General features: G+C 37.3%; 2 protein-coding genes across 10 annotated transcripts; both read left to right on the forward strand.

The window, feature by feature from the left end:
• Positions 1-110: 110 nt before the first annotated feature.
• brat1 (BRCA1-associated ATM activator 1) lies at positions 111-11,415 on the forward strand. Of its 5 annotated transcripts, XM_015360304.2 has the most exons (14): positions 160-348; positions 2,147-2,285; positions 2,762-2,916; positions 3,442-3,589; positions 5,154-5,574; positions 5,989-6,108; positions 6,269-6,360; positions 6,478-6,596; positions 7,696-7,882; positions 8,003-8,076; positions 8,173-8,257; positions 9,412-9,510; positions 9,839-10,008; positions 10,269-11,415. In XM_015360304.2, the coding sequence occupies exons 1-14, from the start codon at positions 310-312 to the stop codon at positions 10,983-10,985; spliced, it is 2,565 nt and encodes an 854-aa protein (XP_015215790.2). In that variant the 5' UTR covers positions 160-309; the 3' UTR covers positions 10,986-11,415. The 5 variants fall into 5 exon arrangements, with proteins under 5 accessions (XP_015215789.2, XP_015215790.2, XP_015215788.2 ...); XM_015360303.2 differs by lacking the exon at positions 160-348 and adding an exon at positions 111-153 and having other exon boundaries at positions 8,003-8,257; XM_015360302.2 differs by having other exon boundaries at positions 160-559; positions 8,003-8,257.
• A 1,045-nt stretch (positions 11,416-12,460) lies between these two features.
• Positions 12,461-25,520, forward strand: LOC102684079 (archaemetzincin-1). Of its 5 annotated transcripts, none has more exons than XM_015360601.2 (8): positions 12,461-12,992; positions 14,656-14,988; positions 17,137-17,241; positions 20,504-20,677; positions 20,807-20,935; positions 21,392-21,552; positions 23,321-23,497; positions 24,463-25,520. In XM_015360601.2, exons 2-8 carry the CDS (start codon positions 14,685-14,687, stop codon positions 25,048-25,050), a joined length of 1,638 nt encoding a protein of 545 aa, XP_015216087.2. In that variant the 5' UTR covers positions 12,461-12,992; positions 14,656-14,684; the 3' UTR covers positions 25,051-25,520. The 5 variants fall into 5 exon arrangements, with proteins under 5 accessions (XP_015216087.2, XP_015216085.2, XP_015216084.2 ...); XM_015360599.2 differs by having other exon boundaries at positions 12,463-13,057; positions 21,389-21,552; XM_015360598.2 differs by having other exon boundaries at positions 12,463-12,992; positions 21,389-21,552.
• The last annotated feature ends 464 nt before the right edge of the window (positions 25,521-25,984 follow it).

Consider the following 25,984-nt stretch of genomic DNA (forward strand, 5'->3'; position numbering starts at 1 on the left):
AGAAATGACAATTTTATTATAATATTTCTAGCATATACTGAAGGTGAAAAAATTGAATACTCTATTAAATATTTCCCCTCACACAATTTGGTTCGTTCTAAAAATGGATGCCTCCAGATTATTTCCTGTTACAGGAGGAAGTGCTTGAGAAATGTAAGAAGGGTTGGGCTTTTCACAAATCCCAAATTCGGAGATTTTATTGATTGTGATGTGTTAGTCATCGTAAATTATGTTAAACTGAGAAACGTTTAAATGTAGAATCTCTATATTTGTTTTATTGTAGAAGTCTGTAACTATCTTTGATTGTTTATGATTAGTAAGGACAGAAGAGCACGTGGTAAAATGAATGTGTGTTGTGTACTTTAATTTTCTCTTTAATTTTTGTGAATTCTTATTCTTAACCAAAGTAAAGTTGTAGCTACACGTGACTTAAACACTAGATTGGGATCCCACCCTTCACTTTTCAGACGTTAACGACAATTTTTCGTTGAACGTATATCTACGCCTCGGCGTTCATCTTTGTGTTTGCCACAATAAGATAAGGAAGCTGCAAACTCCGGTATTGTTAAACCCGTTGTGTTTTAATGCGCATAATTACTTTACTGACCCAAATAATCGCATGTTACTGTACAGAGGAAAATAGCAAATGACATTTTATTAGGTCCCTGTTATGTTTAGAATTTGTATTAGTTTTCGATGCGTTTACTTCTAACTCTAAATGGGAAAATAATTCTTATGGCACAGGCATCATCTTACTAATTACTACTATTTACTTAATGAAAAATTGTGATTACTAATAATTCAAGAAATTAGGTTAAAATTAATATTATAGCAAATTGTCATTTAGATCCCTCAATTCAAAACCTGAAGGTGCTTAAATTCTTATAAGACTCAATTAAGATTATGTGTTCTGAATTTAGATGATTTATAGGAACACGTAAAGGTTTGTTCAATGCTGAAAAGAGAAGAAAAGAAACAACGTTTCGGCTGTAGCTCCTTTTTCAGGTGTGAGAGAGGAAAATCGGCAGTTGATAAAGCACAGGAGAACAAAAGCTGCAGAGGAGGTGGGAGCAGGAGAGAAGCAGAGTGGACACTCAGGTGGTTTGAAATTAAGAGAGGTGAACAGAGGTGTGAAGTCAAAACCTGCAGATGAATACAGAGGATTAGAAGGAAACAAGTCTGTCAATGAGAAAAGGGGGAAGGTGTGATCCTAGTTTCAGAATAATTTTGGTTTTGGATGCAATAGGAGATCCGAACCCCCTCTTTGAGAACAAAGATGGAAAGATCAGTATGATCATGGCTGTTAGCGATGAAATGGGAAACTGTGGGCTTGGAGAGATCTTTGATCCTCACAGCCCTGACATGTTCCCTGAAATGGTCTCTCAGTCTCCTTCCTGTTTCACCAGTGTAAATAGCTGGGCATTTTCTTTAAGAGATGCAGTAAATAAATTTGTTGGAGATACAAGATGTCATCTGAGTGATCCAGAATTGTCCAGATGGGCCTTGAATGTGCATGGTATTGGATATATATTTTCAGGTGATGCAGCGAGTTCTGTTGCAGGGGAAGGTTCTTGGTGTGGATGATTGCTGACTGCGGTCAAGAGAGCAGTATACTATAAGGTTAGATTAGGTAGTTGGCAATATGAGATGGCGGGGCGTTTTACGAAAAAATGAGTGCCAGTGGAGGGATCATCCTTTAAGATGTGGAAGTTGTCATTAATGGTCCTGGGGATAGAAAGGGTGTTAAGGTGGTTGGGAAGCACCACGGGAATGTGGTTGTGAAGCCGGGAACTCCTAATTGAGTTGATGGTCTGAGGGCTATTTTTGGCTCTGGGAAGGGCCCTGTCAATAATATGGGTGGAGTATCCTCTGTTAATGAAAAAATTGTGCATTTTAAGGGCTTGGTTTTGGAAGTCAGTGTCACTGCAAAGTTGTCAGAACCTGAGAAGCTGTGAAAAGGGGACAGAATTTTTAGTATGTGTGGGCTGAAATGAGCTGTACAGAAGGTAGCTGTATGAGTTTGTAATAGAAGTAGAGATGATTTATATCTGTTATTTTGGGGGAAGTGCACATTATTTAATTGAAAACTTACTAATTAACTTGTATGTTGTTAATGAGAATATTAAAACTTGTTTTCGGATTCCAGATAACCAAAACAATGGATAGTGAATGTGCAGAGCTGCTACCTCTTGTCTGTACAGTTCTTGTTAATCCAAAGCAGTCACTCCCTGATGATACCTGCTTTGAGAAGCTGCTGGACTGGTTTAAAGACCTAACAAAAAAGGGTGAGCTATTGAAACAGACTGAAAGCTGTAATTTTCAAAGGGACTATAATATTCACACTCAATTATACAGTTAAGGGTTTTTTTAAAGGAAACTGAGAGATCAATAAATGTGCACCACTAGAGAAGATTCTCAGACAATCCTCAGTGGAACAATTCAGGTGTTGAACACTTTAATGTGTTAATTAGGTTTAGTCAGCCTAATACTAAACTAGATTGTGACATATTGGTCACGTTTGCAAAGTACAGCTGGCATGAAAAGGGAATATTGATGGCTACTTAATTTGCCAAGTTAGGTACGGTGCACTTACTGGCTTTGAAGCTGCTGGTATTGGCTATTCAGTAACACTAGTAAGTCTAGTTTTAAACACACTAAGATGGAGGTATTATTTTAAGCATAGGTAGTGAATTCATCTTCAGTTATACTTCATTTTTAAAAGTTGAATATATAATATTATGCTTTATTTCTTCTTTTTTAGTATCTGGGGCATCTTTGCTGCAGCACAATCCATGTTTAACTGAATTGATATCCAGTGTGTGTAAATTGAAGACAAATGAACCCACTGTTCTCTCCTTTGTACTGAGACTGGTTGGGATCTTAGCTGCTACTGAAGAGGGATTTTGCTTTTTAGAGGTAAATTGATCAAAGCCACTCTTGAAGTTTTCTTTACATACAATTCCTGGAAGTGTGCTACAGGAAAATTATTTCATACCTAATATATTTCATTTGGTAGCTTTTAACTTTGTGTTCTAAAAGTTTAGCCTATAAAAAACCTTTTTGCTGGCAATATAGCTCTTACAAAGTATTGTAGATAAAATGTAAGACATAATCATCATTTTGGAAGAGGAACTGACTGTGTTCTGCTAACTTTACATACAGCTGTGTTTTTTCAGATTGGAGCAGCTCTAGCAGGAATATTTAAACAGAATATGATATAACTTTTAAATTATAAACTTTTCAGATACTGGCTTTTCAATCTCTCCTGTTTCTCTTGTTGCTTGATTGCCACATGAAAAAGAAACAATGCCTGAAATAAGTAGGCTGAATCTCAGTGCTCAGGGGTTAGTGTTGGCAGTCTTCATTGGAGATATCATAATTAGGATGCTTGAAATGTAGAAATTGAATAGCCTGAATTGTGAAAACTTTTGTCATCTTCAGGAACAGGACATTTTGCACAGTCTCTTTGGAAACCCAGGCCTGACCCACACAGAGCTGTGGGATGAGGCAATAGTGCGCAGTGGGTGGATCAATGGATTATGGAGCATGCTCCAGCACTGGAGGGTTATGCATTTCATCATAATGAACGGTGGGAATTGCACATAGTAATGCACATAAAATTAATTTAACTTTAAATGTAACCATTTTACTCTTTCCCCAATATGTCATTTTACAGCTCCTTTCCTATGAACTTGAAACATCCGAATAATGAAGACATTGTACTCTGTCCAAATGATCAAGTCTGCCATCCAATGACCATTTGTCTCCAAACTAAATATTGGGAAAGCTATGAAATGACATAATTAAATAGGATTGCATAGCAGTGTCTTTTTAATTTAATCATAAGACACCTTTTTAAAAATAATTTTAATTCATACATGCAGATTTTTAAGGTGATAAAATGCAGAATTGAGAATTTTCTGCTAATTTAAATTTGTAGGGAGGGTGTGTGTTTTATTCTAAAATTGTGATGTATTTCAGCATTTTTACATAGACAAAAATGCAGACCTAAAAAAGGTCTGTTAGTTCAGTCAGAGATCTAATAATAATAATAATAATAATAATAATTGCTTTTACTTATATAGCGCTTTTCTGGACACTCCACTCAAAGCGCTTTACAGGTAATGGGGACTCCCCTCCACCACCACCAATCTTGAAGAATTTCTAAAAAATGGAGACCTTAATCCTTTCAAAGTTGAAAATTAATTTAGCCACTGATTAAGAGCTTGCTGGAACGAAAGCCAGAAGGTGGATCCCTCACAAGAAAGACTTAGACTTAGAACCACTTCTCTATCCTCTGTCCAAACTTACAACAGACACAGTTACTCTCTGAGATCCTTTTCTAATCCTCTCTAAGTGTAGACTGTAGATCTCCCCTGAACTCTGGTCACTAACAATATCTAGGATTGTGTGTTTAATTAAATGTGAGCCTTCATTTGGTTCACTTTTTGGGGCAGTGCAGTGGCTCTGTGGCTAAGGATCTGCGCCTGTGGCTAGAAGGTTGCCAGTTCAAATCCCACAGCCGGCAGAAGAATCCTACTCCGTTGGGCCCCTGAGCAAGGCCCTTAACCTCAACTGCTCCAGGGGTGCCGAACAATGGCAGACCCTGCGCTCTGACCTCAAGCTTCTCTCCCTGTCTGTGTGTCTCATGGAGAGCAAGCTGGGGTATTCGAAAAGATAATTCCTAATGCAAGACATTGTAAAGGGTTAATAAAGTGATGTTATTATATATTATTATTATTTTCTTCTGGGGATCCCCTTGAGACTTATTAATTAAGGGGTTTGAGAAAGTTCAAGTAGGTAGCTGCATCAGCATGTATGGGCTGCAATGAAACAAGTAAAAAGTTTATTTCATGCTGAAAAGAGAAGAAATGAAACGTTTCGCCTTCGGAAGAAAACTCCACTTGTTTCATTATGGTGTTTGGTTTGTGAAGTTTTCACATGATATAAGGCCCTCTTGTGTCACTAACTGGTACCGTGCTTTTCTTTTGATTTTATATTACAAATTGTATAATTAGACAAAGAAATAAGCTAGCTTTGAAAAATAAAATCAGTTACAATGGCAAATGCCTTATATGTCAAATGTTGAGGGTCTGCCTCCCAAACCTAATTCAGTACTTATTTTGCACTTTGGATTGTTCTTTTTTTCACAGATTTTACTAAAATGATCCTGAATTTACAAATAGACAGAAGCCTCTTTGTTGCTTCAGCAGCTAATCAGCTTTTGGCTCACATTTTAAACTTCCCAAAGAAAGTACCTGCACATTCATCTTCAGACAACAGTGATATTTGGCAGAACTCTGTGGCCTGTGAATGTAACACCTATGCTGAACAAACTGAATGGGCTAACTGCAGCATTAAAATTGCACAACATTTGGGAGATGCACTGCATTCTGACATCTCCTTCCACACCCATCAGTCCTTAAGGCTCCTGACTTTGGCTCTGGTACACTGCCAGCCGCAGGTCATGGAAGTACTCTGGCAGAAGACGGAGGCTGCTATTAAGACACGGATGGGAAATGGCCAGATCGTGATGGAACAGCCATTCTTGGAAGTCCTTCTAACTGCATCAAGGTTATTAAACATTCTTTGTCTTCAATTCATTTTTTAAAAATATTATTTTTAAACTGGTTATATCAGAATAGAAAAGAGGGGAGGAAGTGTGCCAATATCCTTGAAGGCCTGGTTTGAATGCATTGTGAGAGGGTACATTGCATTGTTTAAAACAGGGCTAGTTTTTCATTTCTTTCAGTAAAGGAAAAAATTACCTTATTTTTATTTATAGTGTTATGTCTTGTGCCTCATTATGGGAATAAAAAATGATATTTGTATTTTCAGTTATTTTACTGTTGGTTTCTGCTTTTTTTTCCTTGTGTAAAGGGTTAATTTTCTGCACTACATTCTAGTCTTGTAATGAGCTCTGGAGAAGGTTATTTTTTCAGTTGTTAATTTATGAGTGTAATTTGAAGTTTTTAAACTGGTTTTCAGGACTGCTCTCTTGAACAAAGAGGACTCCAACTTGGTAAATCTGATGGATCTGATGCTGTGTACTCTGAACCCCACACAAGCTATTCCCTTTGCTTTAGGAATATTCAAATTAGAAAACTGGTAAGCATGTACTTCAGGACTTAAGTAGACTTAGTGCTTAAAGCTTTAGAGACCTTTTCTTTTTTGCTTGTTTGTTTTTTGTTTTAAAAAGTATCTGATCAAAGTAACAGTTGTTTTGCTTTCTGCAAACAAATATGTTATTCAGACAATTGTATTGCAGCCCACATATTTTGAGGAGCAAGGCCATTCAAGTAATCCTCCAGCCACTAGACTGTATTATGGCTGCAATAGATGAACAACAACAGTCTTCAGGTATTTTCAACACAGTAAAAAAGCTGCACTTTGTTGCATAATCATAATTTCATTTTACTTCAGTACCAGCATATTAGGAATTTAACAATCATTGTCACTTTTTTTTCCTCTTAAAAGTTTTGGAGGGTGGATTTGTTCTTGAAAAATTGGCTACAAAGAAGCAGCTGTCCCAGAAAGGATCCTGTTCATCTTTACTTTGCCTTTCATTGTACCACACGGAAGAGCTGTTATGCATGGTAAGTTACTTCTACTGCTTTAAAGCAGTTATTTTATTTGTGACATATGTTTTCTTGGAATAAATAAATTATTGGTGTGTTACTGTGATGTTTCCATCCTACCTTTTTGAAATCTTGTAAAATATGAACAGAAACTTTTTTTGTGTGTGCTTCCGAATAGCTCAACTGGTAAAAATACCAGTATAGAGGTATTGAGCCACATTAGCTAACTCTGCCTATACCCTAAGGCAGTGGTTCTCAAACTTTTTGGACCACCCCTGATCAAACCAAAGCATTCAAGTACCACCTACAAGTCATCTTCTCATAGGAACCACAGAAATCTGAATGACCAATATGAGCACGTGCGCACACACACTCACACACACACACATATAATAGAAATAGCACTGAGCACATAGATAATTTGGATTGTACCACCTTATAGCCGTTTTCCGACACTTGCTAACATTAGCAGTGCTGTCAGTATCAGGTTCAGCAGCAGAGCTACAGTGCCTTGCGAAAGTATTCGGCCCCCTTGAACTTTTCAACCTTTTGCCACATTTCAGGCTTCAAACATAAAGATATAAATTTTTTATTTTATGTGAAGAATCACCAACAAGTGGGACACAATTGTGAAGTGGAACGAAATCTATTGGATTTTTGAAACTTTTTTAACTAATAAACTTTTTTATTAGTTAAAAAAGTTTCAAAAATCCAGTAGATTTCGTTCCACTTCACAATTGTGTCACAATTAACAAAAGTTAGTTAGGGCAATGGCTAGTTATAACAGGGATTCCACAAGTAACAATATACATCTGGCTGTGTGTTACTTGGGATAAATGGTATTGAAACAACTTAGGCATCCTTGATTCAACTGTGAGCTTCCAGTGTTATCACAGAGAGCTGCATCTGTCCTCTCTCCAACAAAAATGTGTTTCTTTCTTGTGTAAGGGCAATGGTTGTTGCAGAGAGATGAATTTATTTCTTGATAACAGAGGGGTGATACAATTTTAATAATGATCTTACATCAATTACATCAAATCTCTTAAAACATTATGTATGTCCAGCCACTTGAAAAGATGACTTTTCTGAAAAATTATCTTTAGTTCTGTGTGTACAGGACACACTGCACCTGGAGGTTCCAGGCAAGTCCCTGTTCTGCTCTGTTCTCACAGTGCTAAGGGCTTGCATTGGAATGGCACTCCCCTGCAGCTCAAAAAACAGCAACATCTTCAAAAACTTGATTGGCTGTACCAAGGTCCAGAAGTCGGCAATGGATACACTGAGCAGGCTTGCACAGTGCTCAGGTAATGCAGTACGAACATGATCAGTAACCAGTTTAAGAAATGTTGATCTTAACCTTGTCAAAGTAAAGATTTCCCAGTTTTACTGGTTTTACAGTTAGCCTGTTTTTTCTCCTTTTTTAGGAAGCAGTGAATTTTTGAGTGAGGCTTTCTTGGTTCTTCACGAGTATCTCCAAAATTCTGACACGGATTCCTCAGTAGGAGTCAATTTCTTGTTTTATTTGTATACTGTATACAGTGTATCACACTGTTTGTGTCTGTTTGAAATAATGAGCCTATTCTTCCCATTTCAGGTTCTCACAAAAGCTATGCAAGCCGTCTTAAACTGGTTGTTTTGCTGTTCTGAAATACCATTAACTTGGTTGTTTCTTAAACAAGGTAAAATATATAGGCTATACAGAGGATGATGATTTCATAATGCTAGATTTATATGGTTTGCAGAGACACTTTAATCCTTAAACTATGTTAAAGAATAGTGTTACAACTGGGGGTTACAAAACTAGTGAAAATCTAGAATAGAACGAGCGGTTTAGTCAATCAGTGAAATAATTATTCATAACCCCCAACTTGTAAGTCATTTCTAGAAACATACCTGAGAGGTTGGTATAATTGGAGGCACGTGAATTCTTTCGTGAACGTGAAAACACACAAGTTACTTTATGTACAGTATTTAGAAAAAAGGCAAACGCCTATCATTCTGATCACCCAGAAAACCCCAGACTGCTACTAAGCATTTAACTCTTAATATGCTTACAGAGGCCACACAAGAGATGAGCTGCCTTCTGACTAAATACAATGTAATTTGCAGTTAAATCTCTCTCTGCACCCCAGATGCCACAAAATAAATGGGAGCCTATATCCCTATCCATAAAAATGTACCCTAAGCAGGAAAGATGATTCTAACTGAGGTATCTTTTACTCAGGAAACTCAAGTTCCTTGAAAACACAGAAAAGCACACTCTCTCTAACAAAGTTCAAATACTTAGCTCCAGTCAGGTTTGATTTGGATGATCAAAAAGTAGGGGCTCTCGTCTGGGGCAAGCTTCAAGTCCCAACTCCTCTGGGCTCCTCTCTCTTCTCCCTGTTTCTTCCTGCCCTCTTTTCTCTCTCCTGCTCTTCATGTGATCTTATACTGTGTGTGTCTGGACTGCTCCTAGCCAATCATTAATCCAGCAAACATCCTCTCTCCTTTGAAGTTTGAAGTGTTTACTCTTCCCAGTGTCATGGACTTGACCTAAGATCTAAGAGACACTTCTGAGTCACCTAAAACTGTAACAATATTATTAAGAAAATTCAAGTTAATATAATTGAGAAGAATTGGAAATGTGAAAATGACAGCCTTACATTTTAATGTAAATGGATTACATGAATTAAAATAATTTTGTAACGGATGAAACAAAGAATATCTGCTAAATTAATTGAATTAGAAGTTAAACATTTAGTTCTTTTTAGTTGTACATAGCTTTTACACCTACTGTTACACCTGCGCTGGCTAACCTTTGTTTGCGCTGACACTGATTTAATTTACCCAGATCTGTTTTCGGTGTTGGAGAAGCATCTCTGTGATGTTCGATGGGAGGTTAGAGATTCAACCCTGGAGTTTTTAACTCGGCTTACCATACAGTTTCAAGGTGAGCTTCGTACACTTCACCGGGATTCATCTGCATCTTTATTGACCTAATGAGATCATACTTTAAGTTAATCTTATACAGATTCCATTATTATAATTTCCAATAGGTTCAAGAGTGTGCCTTCTGTTCAAGTTAGCATTAAAGCGGTCTATCAAAATGCTGTTGTGTATAACTAACTTAATGCACTCAACAGAGGGGCTATTAAGAATCTTCATGTTCTTTATAGATCCCTTTTTTTAATATCATGAAGATTAATTTCAGCTACAGTAAATAGTTGAAATTAAAAAGTCCTGAATAATCTTGAATATTAACTCTTTTTTTAATTAAGACAAAGGGGGATTTCCTGCAATCCTGATGAGTACTGGGGTTCCTAGCCTCCTGCATTCTTTGCTGTCTGACCCTGAAAGTTATGTGCGAGCAAGTGCGATCTGTGCCCTGGGACAAACTTCCTTTGTCATGGGCAAAGAAGAGGACATGAAATCTGTCCCTGGAGTGCAGGTGAACCATAATTTCAGCAGCCAGTTCCGTATCTATTGTTAATTAATATTATTTTCCAATTTAATACAGTAAAGCAGGTGTTAATGTTTTTAAATAGTTTGGTTCAAACTTAATAATACACTGATAAGCTGTGATATCAAATGAAGCACACTGGTATCTTTACAAATACTTTAAGTGAACAAAATTGTGTGCTTGTTATCGTTTGTTTCATGATGCTGAGGTTTAGGTTTATTTTCAACATTACATTTGTTCTTTCCTAGAAGGAGCTTGCATCACATTTAGTGGACATATTGGCCAATGACACGGAGTGCTTTCCCAGAAGGGCTGTGGTCAGAGTCTTCTCTAAGTGGCTAAAGCACCCATCCCAACAGCCAATTCAGCATTTGGAAAAAAATGCCATTACTGTGCTAGATCTGGGCAGCAACGACTTAGACTGGGAAGTCAAAATTCACACACTAGAGCTTGCAGAAATTTGGATCAGTCAGACTCTGGCAAAACCTGTTTTGTCATGTTGTCCTTACACTGTGGCTTTGCCCACACACTCTGTCTTGAGCCTTACCGAGTCCATACAGAAGCTTCTTGATTTAAAAATCTTTGATGTTCTCTTTAATGGATTGTTTGACTGTGATAGGCCAGTGGCACAGAAGGCATGCTCAATTCTCTTGTCACTGAAACGTGTTATCATTGAGGATAGCAGTTTTACACGTTGCACTTTGACCTATGACCTAAAAGGACAACAGTGGGCAGCAGATACACTAACAAAATACTTCTCCAAAAGAAGTGAGTCTGTCCATGTCAGTACAGATCAACAAAGACAACTTGGCATTGTGGAAGTTCTTTCTTCACTGGATTTGGAAGCAATGCAGCAAACCTTGGGACAGAGTAGTGACCACATAGAAAATAGCCCTCGTTCCCTCCTGAAAGACATTCTAGCAGCTACTCACACTACAGCGGACAATGCTGTGGACTGTTACTAATTTAATCAGTTTGCAATTTTTTCTGTAATGTCAAATAACTTATATTTTTATATTTCTGTTTCTATAATGCATTTGATCATGATATGCCTCGTGTTCTGTTCCCTTCACAAAGTATATGTCTTCTCAGGAAGTTAGATTTTTTTATCTGTATACAAGTTTCAGATCATTTTAGAACATAAATCTGGTTGCTTATAAATGCATGGATTTGTATATTTTTAAAGTAACAGTAAATGTGTAGTTAGGCAGTGTTCATAAGCTGTCTATTCTCTGCATAAGCCACAGTCCAAGTTAATCGTGAGATATATTGTAAGAGTGCATTGCTTGTATTGTATCTCATGATCTGTAAGAGAAAGTGTGGGGAAAAAACTGGTAGGAGACAGTTAACGTATGTCTGATGGAGCACACAATAAAAGAAGTAAGTTTTCAACAACTTGGTTGTGTTGGACTTATATTTATCGCGACAGACTATAACACACATTGATTAGCTATTTCATTGCCCGTCATGTTTGTTATATATAAAGGGGGTGGATAGCATTAACTAGATTAAATTAATCATATCCACTGTTATAAATAGACAATAAATACAGTATTAAAAAACTTATCATTGAATTACATTTCCCAGAGCTTTTTCAAATGGGACAGTTTATTGTACAGACCATGCTCTTCTAACTGTAGGTTTATGTTGTAAATACCGATATCCGATTAAAGATATTCATATAACCTCTGTCCATTATCCAAGCACTGGATAAAATCTATACTTGAATATGAACTTTACTTTTACCAATGAATTTGATTCACCATAGTCCAACCTGTAACTATTGTTTCTCATTATATTTGAACTGGACTATAAACAAAGATTCTTTACAGGAGAATTTCAGCATTTATATTACAACACATTAGATGTATGGATGTCCTAATATTGTTGAGCATTCTTAATTATGCATTGGCATTTGTCAGTTTGATTTGAAATGCCAAATTGTAGCTGAAGTGACTGGAATTTAAAGTTCAACAGCATCACCTGGTAACCAGATATCAATTGACAAAAACCCAACTGTGCAGTTTGTTGAAAGTACATACCCATCCATTATCAAAATTCTGTTTATCAATTTTAAAGTGGGATTAAATCCTGGGTTGTTGCCACATACAATTTAGAGACAACAGTTAATCTAGCCTACAGTATGTCTTTGGAAGGTAAAAGGTAACCGGTGCATCTGGCAGAAACCCATAGAAAAGTCTGGATTGGATCTCGGGAGCCAAGAGACATAAAACTTGGTTCCTGGGTAGGTCATAAAATTAAAGACATTTGTTTTTGACATACAGTAGTTCTTGTCCTAACAGATGACATCACGTTAAAAACTGTGTTGTACAGTAATTTCGTTTCAAGTTACCCATCTTGACATGACTGAACACCGATATTTAGTTTTATGTGTACCATAAGATTAATAAATGCATCCGGTCAATACGCCAGTAAAACGCAGCCTGCTCAAAGTGTGGTTTATGCGGAAAAACGGATTGCGGTTTTTGAATCTGATCCGTAAAATTTAAATTTAAGGGAATTTCTACATCTGAGATGTTCTATCTTGGATTTGAGATTGGCGTTTTTGAATAATACTTTTAGTAAAAAAAAACGAAACTATTAAAAGTGATTTGGTATCGGCCATTTACTAAAACGCCATACATTATATATTGGTATCTTAATAAACACTCCACTTCAAAAACACCGAGCTTGGGTTAGCTGAATAAAGATGGCTACTTCACATTTCGAGGATATGTGGTGCAGAGGCTGTATAAAACACTTAGGAATGTCGGAGATCGCTGTAAACAACCTACGTATTTACTAATAAAAGCGCCTGGTCTGCGTTTTCATCAACAAGATCACCAGAGCTCTTTCAGTATTCTGAATGTTCTCGTGACGTCCGACTGAAACCTCCTGATTTTTTAGTGCGGCTGTAAATGTTAGACGTTTTATTCGTTGCCAAGAAGTTGTCTATGATTATTATGATACAGGTAAGGCATCCGTAAACCAGAGAGGACAACTCATACTCGTTCACGATTGGCGTTGCAGATGTGAGGTACTGCATATCTGTATATAATATACAGTGTATATATATATAAATGACGAGGGGAAAGTTAAAAATGACTAAATCTTAGAAACTCGGTACTACTGTTTTTGTTACTATAGCAATCATACTGCAAGCTTTTCGCGTTACAACGTTTGTGTGGTACAGTATGTGTTCATGCAAGCTGGTCTTTAGGTATCTTGAGTGCATTTTGTTCGCCACAAAAACGCCAAGCTTGGGAACTTAACTGACAAGGATTTTGTTCAATAGCATCTGATTATGACTTTATTACATCGCCAGCTGAATTAAGTACTGCTTTTTGTAAAAATTCAATAATTGGGTATCAGAGAAATTAAAGTGCATAAAGAAAATAATTTGCCTTTGGTGCAAAGTGAAAATATGTTATGTGAAAACAAAGACTTTTACTACAGAGGTATTGCGCTAGACACTGGCGGTTGTTAATTTAAAAGTAAGATATTTTATTTGCATGAAACACCTCATTTCTCCCAACAGAGACACAGTAAGGCGTGATTTTAGCTTTATGCCTAGCACTTCACGAGTTTGACCGCATCCTAGCACATACTGATGGTTAGTTTTTAACTGCACAGAGGCTTACTGAAATATTATATTAAAATATTCTTATATTATTAACGGAATATTTCTGTTACTTCTGTGAAATACATTTCCCATTTTTAATATTTTGCTAAACTACATCCTGATGGATGAATAAAAGCCAGTACATGGCCACTTTCACTCCAGATGTACTGTAGTAAGATGGAGTCTTTTTGGTCCTCTCTCTCTCTCTCAAAGACATATTATAAAATATTGACATAGACTCTCTCTCTCTCTGTGGAAGCTTCTTATTGTTTTCATCTAACATTATTGGGACTTTGCTGGAGTCCAGGGGAACTTGCACAGGACATTTCAATGTGAGTCAGATTCTGGAAGTTCTTGCCAAGTGTTTGAGTAACTGACATTTGTCATCACAAGCTCATAGAAACATTCATACTGAATCGTTTTGCTTGTGGTGCCATCATTTCTCTTTCGCTAAACAGCAACAATTCCAACAAACAGGATACTCCAGGAGTAGATTTCATGAAGTGATGAGTAACTCATAAAAAATATAAGAGTGCTATACTGGATAATCTTTTTTTGGTCCTAAGGAAATAGTTGCTGTCTTGCAACATATTGCATGGACTCAGTAAACATATTTTCTTTTGCACTTTGCATTCAGATAGCATAGTAAAATAAGCTACTAATACATAATATTATAAATATAATTAAATATAAATGAAAGTATGGTTTTGAGAAGTGAAAAGATTTGCTTTGGCGAAAAGCATGTTCTGTACACTACTCATATCATAATTGATAAGACTGTATCGGTAAATTGCTGATTAAAAGAATTTGACAGTCTGTGGGTACATTTTAATCTGATATGATGTTTAGGAAATATATAGTTATCTAGGATGACAGACCAGGAAAATACTTTTTTTCTGCAAGCCATTTTCATGTGATCCTTGGTTAAGCAATCATGGTCTAGAAATGTCTCTTGAAATGTGGTTATTCAGTCCCTTGCAGTGAGCAACCAAACTAAATGCATCTTCTTTCAGCTGACATCTGAAAATCCATGTAATACAGAATGCTTCAGCACAAACAGGGCCAAGAGTTTTGTTTCGGACCTCAAGCTTTGAAAGAAGCTCTTATCTCTACCAATGCTCACCTGAAGGATCTCTATGCCAGCACATTCTCCACTGCAGAGAAATGCTTCTTGTCTGAGGCTTACAATCCAAATAGAATCGTCTTCCAGACACTACTTATAAGGACTGCTTTTGATTGGCTTATCAGTCGTCCTGAAGCCCCAGAAGACTTTGAGAGCTTCTATAACTCTGCTCGCTGGCGCCAATGCACCACTTACAAAAGAACCATCTACATACAGCCAATAGGTAAGACAAATTCAGTGTTATTTTTTGCATTCAGGTTGATGTAAATTGAAAGTGCTGAATATTCTTTGTACACTATTGCTTGGCTTTCCCACACGTTTGGCTTAATAAATTGGTGTTACGATCCCTGCTTCCCGGCAACGGAAGAGGCAGAAGAAGGCATAGCCCAAGTTCAATTAGACAAATTATAAGAGCACGTATTCACCACCCTACCTCCCTCTAATCTTGTACTTAAGCAAAGTTTTTCCCTACCTGCTCGCTCAGTATTGGTTTTCAGTTTGAGCTACTTTGTTGCGCTACACCTTATTCCTCATTGTTACTTTTTGGTTACGGACTCTTGGTTCACTCCTTTGATTACGGCTTTTGGATTACAGCTTGGCTTCGGTAACTTTCCATGGTTTCCCCTTTGGACTTGATTTTGGTTTGCAGTATAGATCTCCTTCAGGGTTATATTTCAGCTCCCGCAAGTGGGCTCATTACTTGGTTTCGGTTTCATTGGCGGAATCTTTAACAATTGGACACTGGTCATTATATTAGTCACTGGCATTTATATGAACCTAATTGTGTATAATGACAGAGATAAAAATAGGAAGCCTTTAGATCAGTGGTTCATAACCTTTACTGCAACCTGCACTGCCTTGGTTCTCAAAATCTGTTCTGTGCACCCCGATCAAAAATCATTTACGTAATTTAATTATTTACTTTTGAAAAAAAATATGGAATGTCTCGAATCCTTAGAAAAGGGTCTCTCGCAACCCTAGGGGCGTGTGTTCACCCCAGGTAAAGAACCACTTGTTTAGATAATTAAAGGAAAATGACTGATGCACTAAATAAGACTGTATTTCTCTCAATTGCTTACCAAATAAAAAATCAACAATACGCCTAAGGCTGAGGAAATAATTTTACATTAAACAATATTAGCATAAAAGAACTTGAAACAAATGTCCATGACATGATGGCATTTTAGCAATTGTATTTGAAGAAATAAGATTTTATTCACCTTGCTCTGCTTTTGTTGCTTGCCAGGACAGGTTCTGGCTTCCCTGTGACCCTGAATTGGAAAAAAACAACTAGAAAGTGAATGGAAATTTTATGGAATTATGACATTTTTATTTTTAGGACACTAACAAAAACTCAACAGTCATTCAAAACAACCAGTAACATCCATTTTATGGAAAACTTTAATGGGAAAGTTGCTAATGTACGTTACACCCATTAAATATGTTGCAAAAGTGAACCACGTAATTATATGCTTGCTTCTATTATGTGTAAGGTCATGGAAGCTCTAAATAACTCAAATTGCAGACAGTAAGCATCCTGTAAAAATACGTGTATTTGGATTAAGAAATGATTCATGGATAGAAAACAGAAAACAATTAAGAAGTAAATGCTCCTCATTACATCAATAGTATTGATGTTATCAGGGGAATAATACAGCTAATATATTAAGACCACTGCTCTTCCTATTTTGTATCAATGATCTAGATTTGGGACAGTTAGCAAACAAATCAAGTTAACAGATCATACCAAAATACTGTAGGAAGATTAGCACTGTAGTAGCTACAAAGGAAATTAAAAAAATGTAGATAGGGTCCAAGATAAACTTTTGGCAGATGGCACTTAATGTAGTGTAACACAGTGAGCCGAAGTCCCGATAATAACCACTAGACATCCTGAAATGACCAGGAATTCTGTTCACTTCTCACCTCTTTGACAGCTGCACCTCTTTTGACAGAATGCAATTATTGACAGTTTATAGCCAGCAGCTGCTCCCACTCAGAGGAGCAGCGACATAAGATGCCCACGCGGACGTTAGTTCATTCATTTTCAGAACCCTGTCACTCTCAAGCTTGGACACAGTCGTTCTCTGTATATCAAATGAGATTATATCCATCTCTCGAGCCTTACAAGCTCGCCTGAAGAAGGAAACGTTTTCTTTCTCAAAGTGACCTCATGCTGGTCTTCTGTCTCCCTCGATATTGATAAGAGATATTGATTTGAACCAGCAATACCCACAGTTCCATTCAAATCCTCACACGTTGACATTTTTGATGCCCAATGTGGGGTTGCATTGTTCACGAGGTCAACATGACCATGTTTCTGTCCTTGAGGAAGCCATTCAGACCGTCATAAAAGTCTGTTGTCACACAGCAGGAGGCCAATATGCTACAACAGAGGGCTCAGGAAGTTCTCCAAACACAGTTGTCCATTGTCCAGGAGACAACAGCAGCTCAGACTTGTTACCTTCAGGAACAGGTAGAAGCATCTATGATATGTGGGCCGAAACTTGAACCTTTTAACTAAAGGACTGGGTGATGTTTTTACTACTTTAAGATGACCATTTGAAGGGTAATTTATAACCGGTATTTCCAGAATGAAACAACGAAACACTTAATATACTTGATATAGACCTGAGCAAAATGGCCACCAAGGAGAACCAGCTGACCCGCTTTTGGAAAAGGCCTATGCAGCGAAACAATGAGACACAGGTGAGCCACATCAGGAAACAAAATATAAATGCCCCGGAAGCAGTGAGCCAGCGCGGAAGCCGATGAGGTGAATGTGTTTTGGTGGAAGAGCAGGAGTAAGATTGTGTTTAAAGGAATTAAGGTATAACGGACTAACGAAAGGATTACAGATTAAGATTTATAGTTTGCAGCTTGGATACGGAGTGGATTTTTGTGGATATATGGTCTTTGGAATTTGGATTGTTTAAGGACAGAGAGAACGGATTATGGATTGGGATCAGCAAATAATCGGACAAAATTAACGGAGAAGAACCGTGTGGTGTGAGTAACATCTTGTTTACACTAACTTTTCCCCCGGTGACACCACACTACCTACCTAATTTACACAGAGTGTAAATTATAAGACTGCTGGCAAGGTCCCTATAAGGGAGTCAAAAGGACTGGGCCGATGTAAAATAAAATATATCACCATAGACAAAAGGAAAACATTTATCACATCAACCTATTAAAACTTTGGCGAGACTATTCTTTAGAGGAGGGGACCACAGCCCACTGCTTCTGCATTTTCACTTGCTCAACAGATGCTTCTAAAGTGCTTTCTCCCAATCTCGCTCCAAAAGAGAGCAAGGAAGCTACCGCATTACTGCATCGTAACACCACTGTTTTCTCTCTCCTTCCCTGGTGCACACACCTCATTCAACACTACATTGTAACGCCCCTGGAGTATTTGCAAGCCTTTCCCCTTATTGTATCCCTGAAGGCAAATGAAATGAAGTCTGTTGGAAGGTCCAGAAAATACTGGATCTTGATATAATCGAGGAAAGTAATAGCCGTTAGTCCAGTTCTAGCGTCCTGGTACCAAAACCTGATGGCTCCTGACTTCAGGAAACTGAATGAAGTCTCTTGTTTCCATGTGCAGTATATCTGATGTCTAGTGTCAATCAGCTTCTGAGAGGTTGAGGAAGCCAAAATCTCTTGCAACCCTGGACTTCACTAATGGTTATTGGCAGATCCCCCTCTTGGAAGAAGCCAAACCTACAACTGCCTTTTCTACACCCACCAGTCTGTCCCATTACAATGTCCTGTCCTTCAGTCTCCATAGTGCTCCAGCCACCTTTCAAAGAATGACGGATCCCCTCCTTCGACCTCTGCTTCAATGCCTCTGCCTACTTGTGATCTTCACCAAGGCCTGGGATCCTAACCTATTACAGTGCTTGGGTGTATTCTTGTCACCAGCTGATGACGGCCCGCACATCAATCCTGCAAAAAGACGCTTCGGCTTCACACATTACTTGACTATATTGTGGGAGGTGGATAGGTGAGACCCCAGGTCGACAAAGTCAAGGAAATCCGACACTGGCCAGTTTCCAAGACCAAAACTCAGGTGAGAGCCTTCTGGGGTCTGGTTGGGTATTACATGAGATTCATCCCATAATTTGCAGAACGGGCAACCCCTTTGACTGACCCGACCCACCATTCTGCCCCGAAACTGGTGTGCTGGGCTCCGGAATCTGCAGATGCTCTCGCAGACCTGAAGCAGACCCTTTGTATGGACCCAGTCCTGAAAGTTCACGACTTCAATCAGAGTTTCATCCTGAAGACTGATGCTTCTGAGAAAGGGCTCAGTGCCATTTTCTCTCAGGTAACTGATAGTGTGGAGCATCCTATCCTTTACCATAGACACAAACTTCTCCCTGGAGAAAGAAATTATACAGTGGTCAAAAAGGAATGTCTCACCATCAAATACCGAAACCCTTTGCTATTACCTCGGCAGGGCATTTGCTCTTGTTACAGACCATACCCTGTTAACCTGGATGAAGGCCAGTAAGGACAAAAATGATTGGATCACCTTCTGGTTCCTTGACCTTCAACCTTGCAGGTTCATGGTCAAACACCAAGCTGGATCATTGCATGGGAATGCCAATGCCTTCTCCAGAATCCAGTGTCTCACAATACTGAGCGCTCTGAGATTACATGTTTGAGCTGGGGGAAGGATATGTGACACAGTTAGCCAAAGTCCCACTAGTTTCTGCTAGAGGGCCTCAAAGACCAGGAATTCAGCTCGATTCTCACCTCCTTGACAGCTGCATGGTTGTTGATTTTCTCCATCTGTAGTTCTTGAGCTAGAAGGCAATCGTTCTCTCTAGATCTAATATGATTATATCTGTCTCTGGAGCCTTACAAGCTCACCTGAAGAAGAAAAGTTATTTTTATTTCTCTACTCTGGTCTTCTGTCTCCCTCTAGAGAAAGAGATATTGATTTGAAGTGGCGATACCCGCAGCTCTGTGAAGACAAAAAATCGCCTTAGCCAGGCACAGTAATTTGTGCAATTGGGAAATTGGTAGGATAGGGGTTCTGCAAAGACAAAAATACTGCAAAGACTGCTGCTCTGGAACTGATCCAAAGAAGAACAGCCAGATACATTACTGGGCTAAAAGGAATGCCCAACTCTGACAAGCAAAAGAACGGAGTCTTTTTTAATGTTGAACAGAGACTATCAGGAGACCTTATGCAAATGTTCAAAAACCTCAAAGGCACTGACAGAGTCAACTCCCTGGACCCCTTCAGAATCAACAGTGAAACACAAATGGAAACTAAGGGAAAGTTCATTTAAAATAGAAAAATGTATGAGATTCTTGAATTAAAAAGTAATGAGCCAAAAGGTCTCCTCTCATTTATATCCCTTCTTATGTGTCTATGTGTAGAAATTACTGTTTTTTGAAAACTGCAGAATTAAATAAATAAAAGTACTATAAGGTAATTTTAATTTGCAATGAATACCTACGTAAACAGATTTGTTGTGCTTCTTTGAATTGTAATACATTTTGTGTGTATTGGTTATGTATGTTTTTGTAAAAGAAATGTGTAAGTCTTATAGTATTTGTTTCTTTTGCCTATCCAAATTTCATACAAGTACACTGTAACTCAACATCACTTTGAGTTATCAGTTTGTCCTAAGCTTATCTACAGTTTCTTGTCTCTTGCTGTCTATATTCATTTATGGACTGACCATACCACTATTACATTAAGTCGCACTTTTTGTTTTCAGATATGTATGAAAGAGAAGGAGAATGGATGGTTATTTTCCTTGACAACCTCAAATCTTATTTGGGGGCGTTCTTCCTGGGTTTAAATGTGAAGTTTCTCCCATCAATATCTTCACTGTCTATAAAGTGCGATATCCGTCGGATTCCACACTCCAGTACAATCCAGCTCCATGTTGGTGAGAACAAATACAAGTGACAAGATAGCATTTGCCACTCAAAGGTTTAACTCCTGTTTTTGTAGTAATGTAGTGATGGTGTTTGTTTTCTTATAATGCTAAAACCCATCTTTCTTGGACTTTTGCTAGATGGAATTCTGAAACACTTAATGGCGTTAAAACCTATGGATGCATTCTGTGTCCTTGGTGTGACTTTTTGTGACCTTTACTCCTGTGACACATGGAACTATACATATGGAAAATCTTTAAATGAGCAAGGTAAGTTATGTAAGTTATCTGTTAAACTGCATTTCTAGGTTCTCAACTGAATGATGATATCATACATTAATCAGTAGTACTTGCTATCATTGCAGTAGAAAAAATATCTCAAAGCTAATAAAAGTTTACCATAGTAAACCACGATAAAAAAGAATGAAGAATGAAATGCCACAAGAACTGCATAATTTAAATGATATAAGAGTCTGTTAAAATGCAGAACAGTAGATAGATCATGACGGACACTGTGGAAATTAATAGCAGAGCAATGAGAATGAATAGTAAAAACATGCCATATTTCAAAAATCAAATAATGTAGTAAACATGAAGAACATTAACTACTTTACACAGAACATTAAATCATCAAAAATGTTGTGGCAATATAAAGCAGTATGTAACATTGTATTTTTACAGACTATACTAGATTTTAATATATTCTCTTTACCTTTTGTGCAGCAGTAGGTGTCTGCAGCTTTTCCCGATTATCTGGGAGAACTTCAGAGAAAGTGCCTGAGGCAGGTGAATGGAAAGCTGAAACTCACCATCTCAGAAAGGAAAGTCAGCATGTGAAAGAGCAGCCAGAAACCTTAACTCTGAATGAACTGTTGCAGTGTTGCAAGGTGAGGAGGGAGACAGACAGCAGGAAAGGATGAAAAGATTATTCCCACATGGCTCAGTTTTTTTATGTTAAGCACTCAGTCGAAAGGAAAAATTACATAAAAACCTAAATGCTTTACAAACCCTGAATGAAGCCTTCTGTTTAACGGTGCCTAATGTATAATATATAAAAAGCTTGAATCTTTTTTTTACTAAAGTAGTTAAAGGTCCATCAAAAATATTTCCAAGACATCAATTATAATATATGTAATTAAGTGCATATAAAAAACTGATGTTATAAGGATAAAATAAACTTCTTAGGACTGGAGCATAGTAAACTGTTACATTGAAAACCAAACATCTTGGTTACACTGAGCATTCCTTAAATATAGTGTCTAGTTTTGAGAGCACAGAATCCAACTTCTAGAATTTTGACATGAGACTTTTGAAAGAATTAAGTGAGATTTTTCTATAATAAAACACCTGAGAATAGAGTGTGTCTGTATCATAACTGCTGTTAATTGTTTTTGTTACAACCCTGCTTCTCACTCCCACACTGATGTTTGAAGTTTGGCCTTTGACATAGCAATCTCACAGTGAGAGATTAGTTGTGAGTGGTTTGGAATTGTACATCACTGTTAACTCGATGGAACTGTGTTATAGATTGCTATAGATATTACCACCAGATTTATTTTCAACATTGATTAGACAAGTTTATGGGATTAATTAGATCACAAGATAAATGTGCAGGTAGCATGATTCTAGCTTATGTTATAAACAAAATACAACTAATTGATAAAAATGATAAATTATAAACATTAAATACAACTGAGGTAATCATTTGTAAGCCTAATGCTTGATTTTAAAATCAATTATTTTAACAATTAACACTAATTTCATTTGTACAAATTTCAATAAAAATATGTTAGAAAATCAGATAAGTACATGATAATTTTGAATTTATTGAATTAATATATACATGGTAAAAAAATAAATTGAAGAAATGTAATGAGGTACATATTTCAATAAGCTTGTCACTATATGTGTATTTGTGTACATGCTTTCCTTTCATCCCAGGACTTTGTTACAATTATTAATCTCCACAAAAGTGATACATTTTCAATTTTATGCTCACATAATGTATTCATTTAATACGCTCATTGTATATTCCTATCAATACTACCTATAATGAAACAGACATATCAGGTAACTCTCAAATAGAATGGAAGGTTTTTTAAATTTCATTTTTTTCCAGAAGCAGGAAAAGCATTAGGAAGATCACACTGGACTTTATCTTACTACAGGAACAAGTAAAGGTTTATTCCATGCTGAAAAGAGAAGAAAGGAATCACAACGTTTCGGCTGCGGAGCCTTCTTTGGGTGTCATAAATGATTGGTGTGACCAGATACATTTATTGGTTATTTACTGGTGATTAGTTGGTATTTTTAATTTTATAGGGTATAATTTTGCCATATTACAAATACTAGAGCTATATAGATTTAAACATTACATACTGTGCAGCAAATTAAACTTATCACTCTATTGTGTTTGTATGTTTCAATACATTTGAAAGGATTCCATTTTAAGATATAGATTAAAAGTTTTTTGCTTAATTTTGAGTAATTGATGATTTGTGGGTGACCATGATCCACTAGAGAGAGTGTGGCAGAAGCACATCTGATTATTTGATTAGTTCATTGGACACAGGTGATACGTTGTCATTAGTGAGCACAGTCATGGCTCAGGAAGCCTACAATAGCATGTCTCACTTGGCAATATTTGATTTCAAGGTGGTCAGTCATGAAGTGTGTCACCTGGTAGGCCTGGAGCACTGCCGATGGCTGCGGTGTGCAATGCAAGGAGTGACAAGCCAGGACGAAGTGTTCCTCAGGCCCACAGACCTCTGTCCCATCTGCCTCAGGAAGCTACAGTTTGCCCTGGGCTTCACTCTGCTAGAGCGCTACAAGGTAAAGACCATGATGCATACTGTACTATATTGTCACATATTGTAAGGCAGCTTTCCAGACTCCAAATTAAACTCTACAGACTTGTGATAAATTTTGAAAGTTTTTTTTGGGAATTCCACTTTTAAACCTCTGTTGAATCTGACTGGATGACACTGTGAAAATGTAATTTTGTATCTTGTACAACTTATCATGTTCTGTGAAGTACAGAAAGCTACATTTTAATTAAATGCACAAATATGTGGGAGGCCAATATGTGGGAGTCTCCTGAAAGAAATTTACTTGTCTAGTGCTGTGCATTTAATAGAAAGCTATATGCAATACAGTTCGATAACATAGATGTATGTATATATAATTTAAAAAAACTGCGTTGTCTGCCAAAACAAATTTGTCTTGAAACAGATTCACCTCTGCAGCCTCAAATCTAGCTTCTGGAGCTTTGAAGAGAAACGAATGAATAGTTACACAGCTCTTTTTAATTCTGGTTTGGGATTTCAACATTAGGGGGAGCTCTAAATTAACAGATTAAGTGCCAAACAAGCCAAAGTCCCACACTTCTCAGGTAAGTGATGATGACCCTATGAAGTGATCTCCATTAAAGTAGTACAACGTTTGCTACTAATTGGCATCATCTGTTCTTTTTTAAACAGGAATCTTATTATTTATATTGGAGATAGAGACAGTCCCCCTTAACTGTTATTCAGCTAATTATTCAGGGTTACCAGCTGTTTTTTGTACTTTCACTGTAAACACTTCATAAACATTACAATATATGACATTTTTTGTTCTTTTTGATTGCTTCTTAAACATTTGTATTTAATATGATCATGTTTGTTAATATCTAAAAATTACAGTTTGATGTAAACTAGAAAACGTTGCATGACCAAATAGGTCACATGACCAACGAACGTTTTTAACTCTGAGAGACTTAATCAGATATCCCTCCAATTTTTTATCCTTTTCAACAGAAGCTTCAGGCCTGGTGCCAACATGCTTCTTTCACCTGGATCCCCAAGGACAATGTGGACAGAATTACTTTAGAGGATCCTTTCTTGTTCAGCTCCGACTCTGGCATTTCTTGTGAGAATGTGTCAGAGCCTCTGTCTGCAACCTTGGAGACCGTCAGCCCAAATGCAGAAAACCAGGAAGTCTCTGTTGCTCGTGCATTGGAACATGATGGACATCCTACTGCTGCAGCTTTGTTTTCCTTTTCTGGCACATGCAAGACTCAGAGAAGCGAGGAAACAGTGGTGTGTGTTGAACTTTTTGCAGACCCACTTCAGGACTATGAAGCTTGGCTGGATTTGTGCATCACGAACCTTGAGACTGAAGTTCCAGAAGACAAGCTCTCTCAGTTGGACAATCTTGTGGATGCTTTGCCCCCTCACAGTACCATCCTAGACCGAGTGCCTATTGTAAGGGTATCTCTTGAGGCTCCTAAAGAGGACAGACGTTTGAAAACAATTATTGGGCAGAAGTTTTCCCTTTTATGTAGGAAGCTGAGCTCAAGGAAGCTGAAAATGTCTCATTTGTTTGATGATAGTGGGGAAGATTGAATGTATTATAGATTGAATGAGGGTGTTATCCATGTAACCTGTCTCACTAAAAGAAAACAAATCAGTTTCAGAAGAGATTAAAACAATAACCACATCTGATAACCCATGGATATCAGTGCTAACTCCTGACGTTTAATCCCAAGAGCTTGTATTATCACATACAGAGTATTCGTCCCCTGCTGTACAAAGGGCACAAACATTAGCTTTCTTCGACAAAAGTTTCATAGTGTGAATATGCTTTTCTGTAGGTGTGGTATGTGTTAAAATAAAATTGTTAAAAAGTGCAAGACTGTGATGCAGTGTAAATAATAAAGACATTAATATAATTAGACAAGCACCATACAGTATGAGTATGGGAGTTTTAATTTTAAAAGACTGTTTTCACCTTATAGCTCTAATGGAAATATACAAAAGTATAATTAAATGTCAAATACTATGCTATGGAAAAATAAATTACATCATCTTCCAAATGTGATGTTATATTCTGTGCATGTATGTACTGTAAAGATCCAGTTTGCAATTTTGGCCTACAACATAAAAATAACTACTGAGAGCTGGCTGTAGATTCTATAGGCATCACTCCTGTTTTGTTGTTTTTAGTTCAAATCCTTAAATTCATTGTGACCTCTGAAAATGCATCTAGTCCTACTACATCAGTATGCTAATGTCTCCAAGTAGTGTAGAAAAGGATTATAGTCCCAATGTGCATGTGAATGACAGTATAAGAAGATCCAAGAAAGAAAACATGTTAGGGAAATAATTAAATCTTTTCTGTAGTCACGCCTTCTAACCTTAAGTAGCATGTCCTAGAACTGAAACAAATCGGAGCACTTCTTACTGGTCCAGGGTTTTGAAAACAAATTCAGGCAAGCATCACACAGAAACATCTCCTGTTCATCATTGTTCAGAGACTTGTTCAGAATTCAGGAGTTGG

The sequence above is a fragment of the Lepisosteus oculatus genome, chromosome 19 (assembly GCF_040954835.1).
Source record: "Lepisosteus oculatus isolate fLepOcu1 chromosome 19, fLepOcu1.hap2, whole genome shotgun sequence".
In the NCBI taxonomy this organism is placed as follows: domain Eukaryota; kingdom Metazoa; phylum Chordata; class Actinopteri; order Semionotiformes; family Lepisosteidae; genus Lepisosteus; species Lepisosteus oculatus.

Bases quoted from the DNA above. Each gene is read 5' to 3' on its own strand.
- brat1 (XM_015360300.2), top strand. From the start codon at position 310: ATGATTAGTAAGGACAGAAGAGCACGTGGTAAAATGAAT. The intron at 3,590-5,153 runs GTGGGAATTGCA...TTTTTTTCACAG, and splicing joins GCATTTCATCATAATGAACG to ATTTTACTAAAATGATCCTG. The intron at 10,009-10,268 runs GTGAACCATAAT...GTTCTTTCCTAG, and splicing joins AATCTGTCCCTGGAGTGCAG to AAGGAGCTTGCATCACATTT.
- LOC102684079 (XM_015360599.2), top strand. From the start codon at position 14,685: ATGCTTCAGCACAAACAGGGCCAAGAGTTTTGTTTCGGACCTCAAGCT. The intron at 20,936-21,388 runs GTAAGTTATGTA...CCTTTTGTGCAG, and splicing joins AAAATCTTTAAATGAGCAAG to CAGTAGGTGTCTGCAGCTTT. The intron at 23,498-24,462 runs GTAAAGACCATG...CCTTTTCAACAG, and splicing joins CTCTGCTAGAGCGCTACAAG to AAGCTTCAGGCCTGGTGCCA.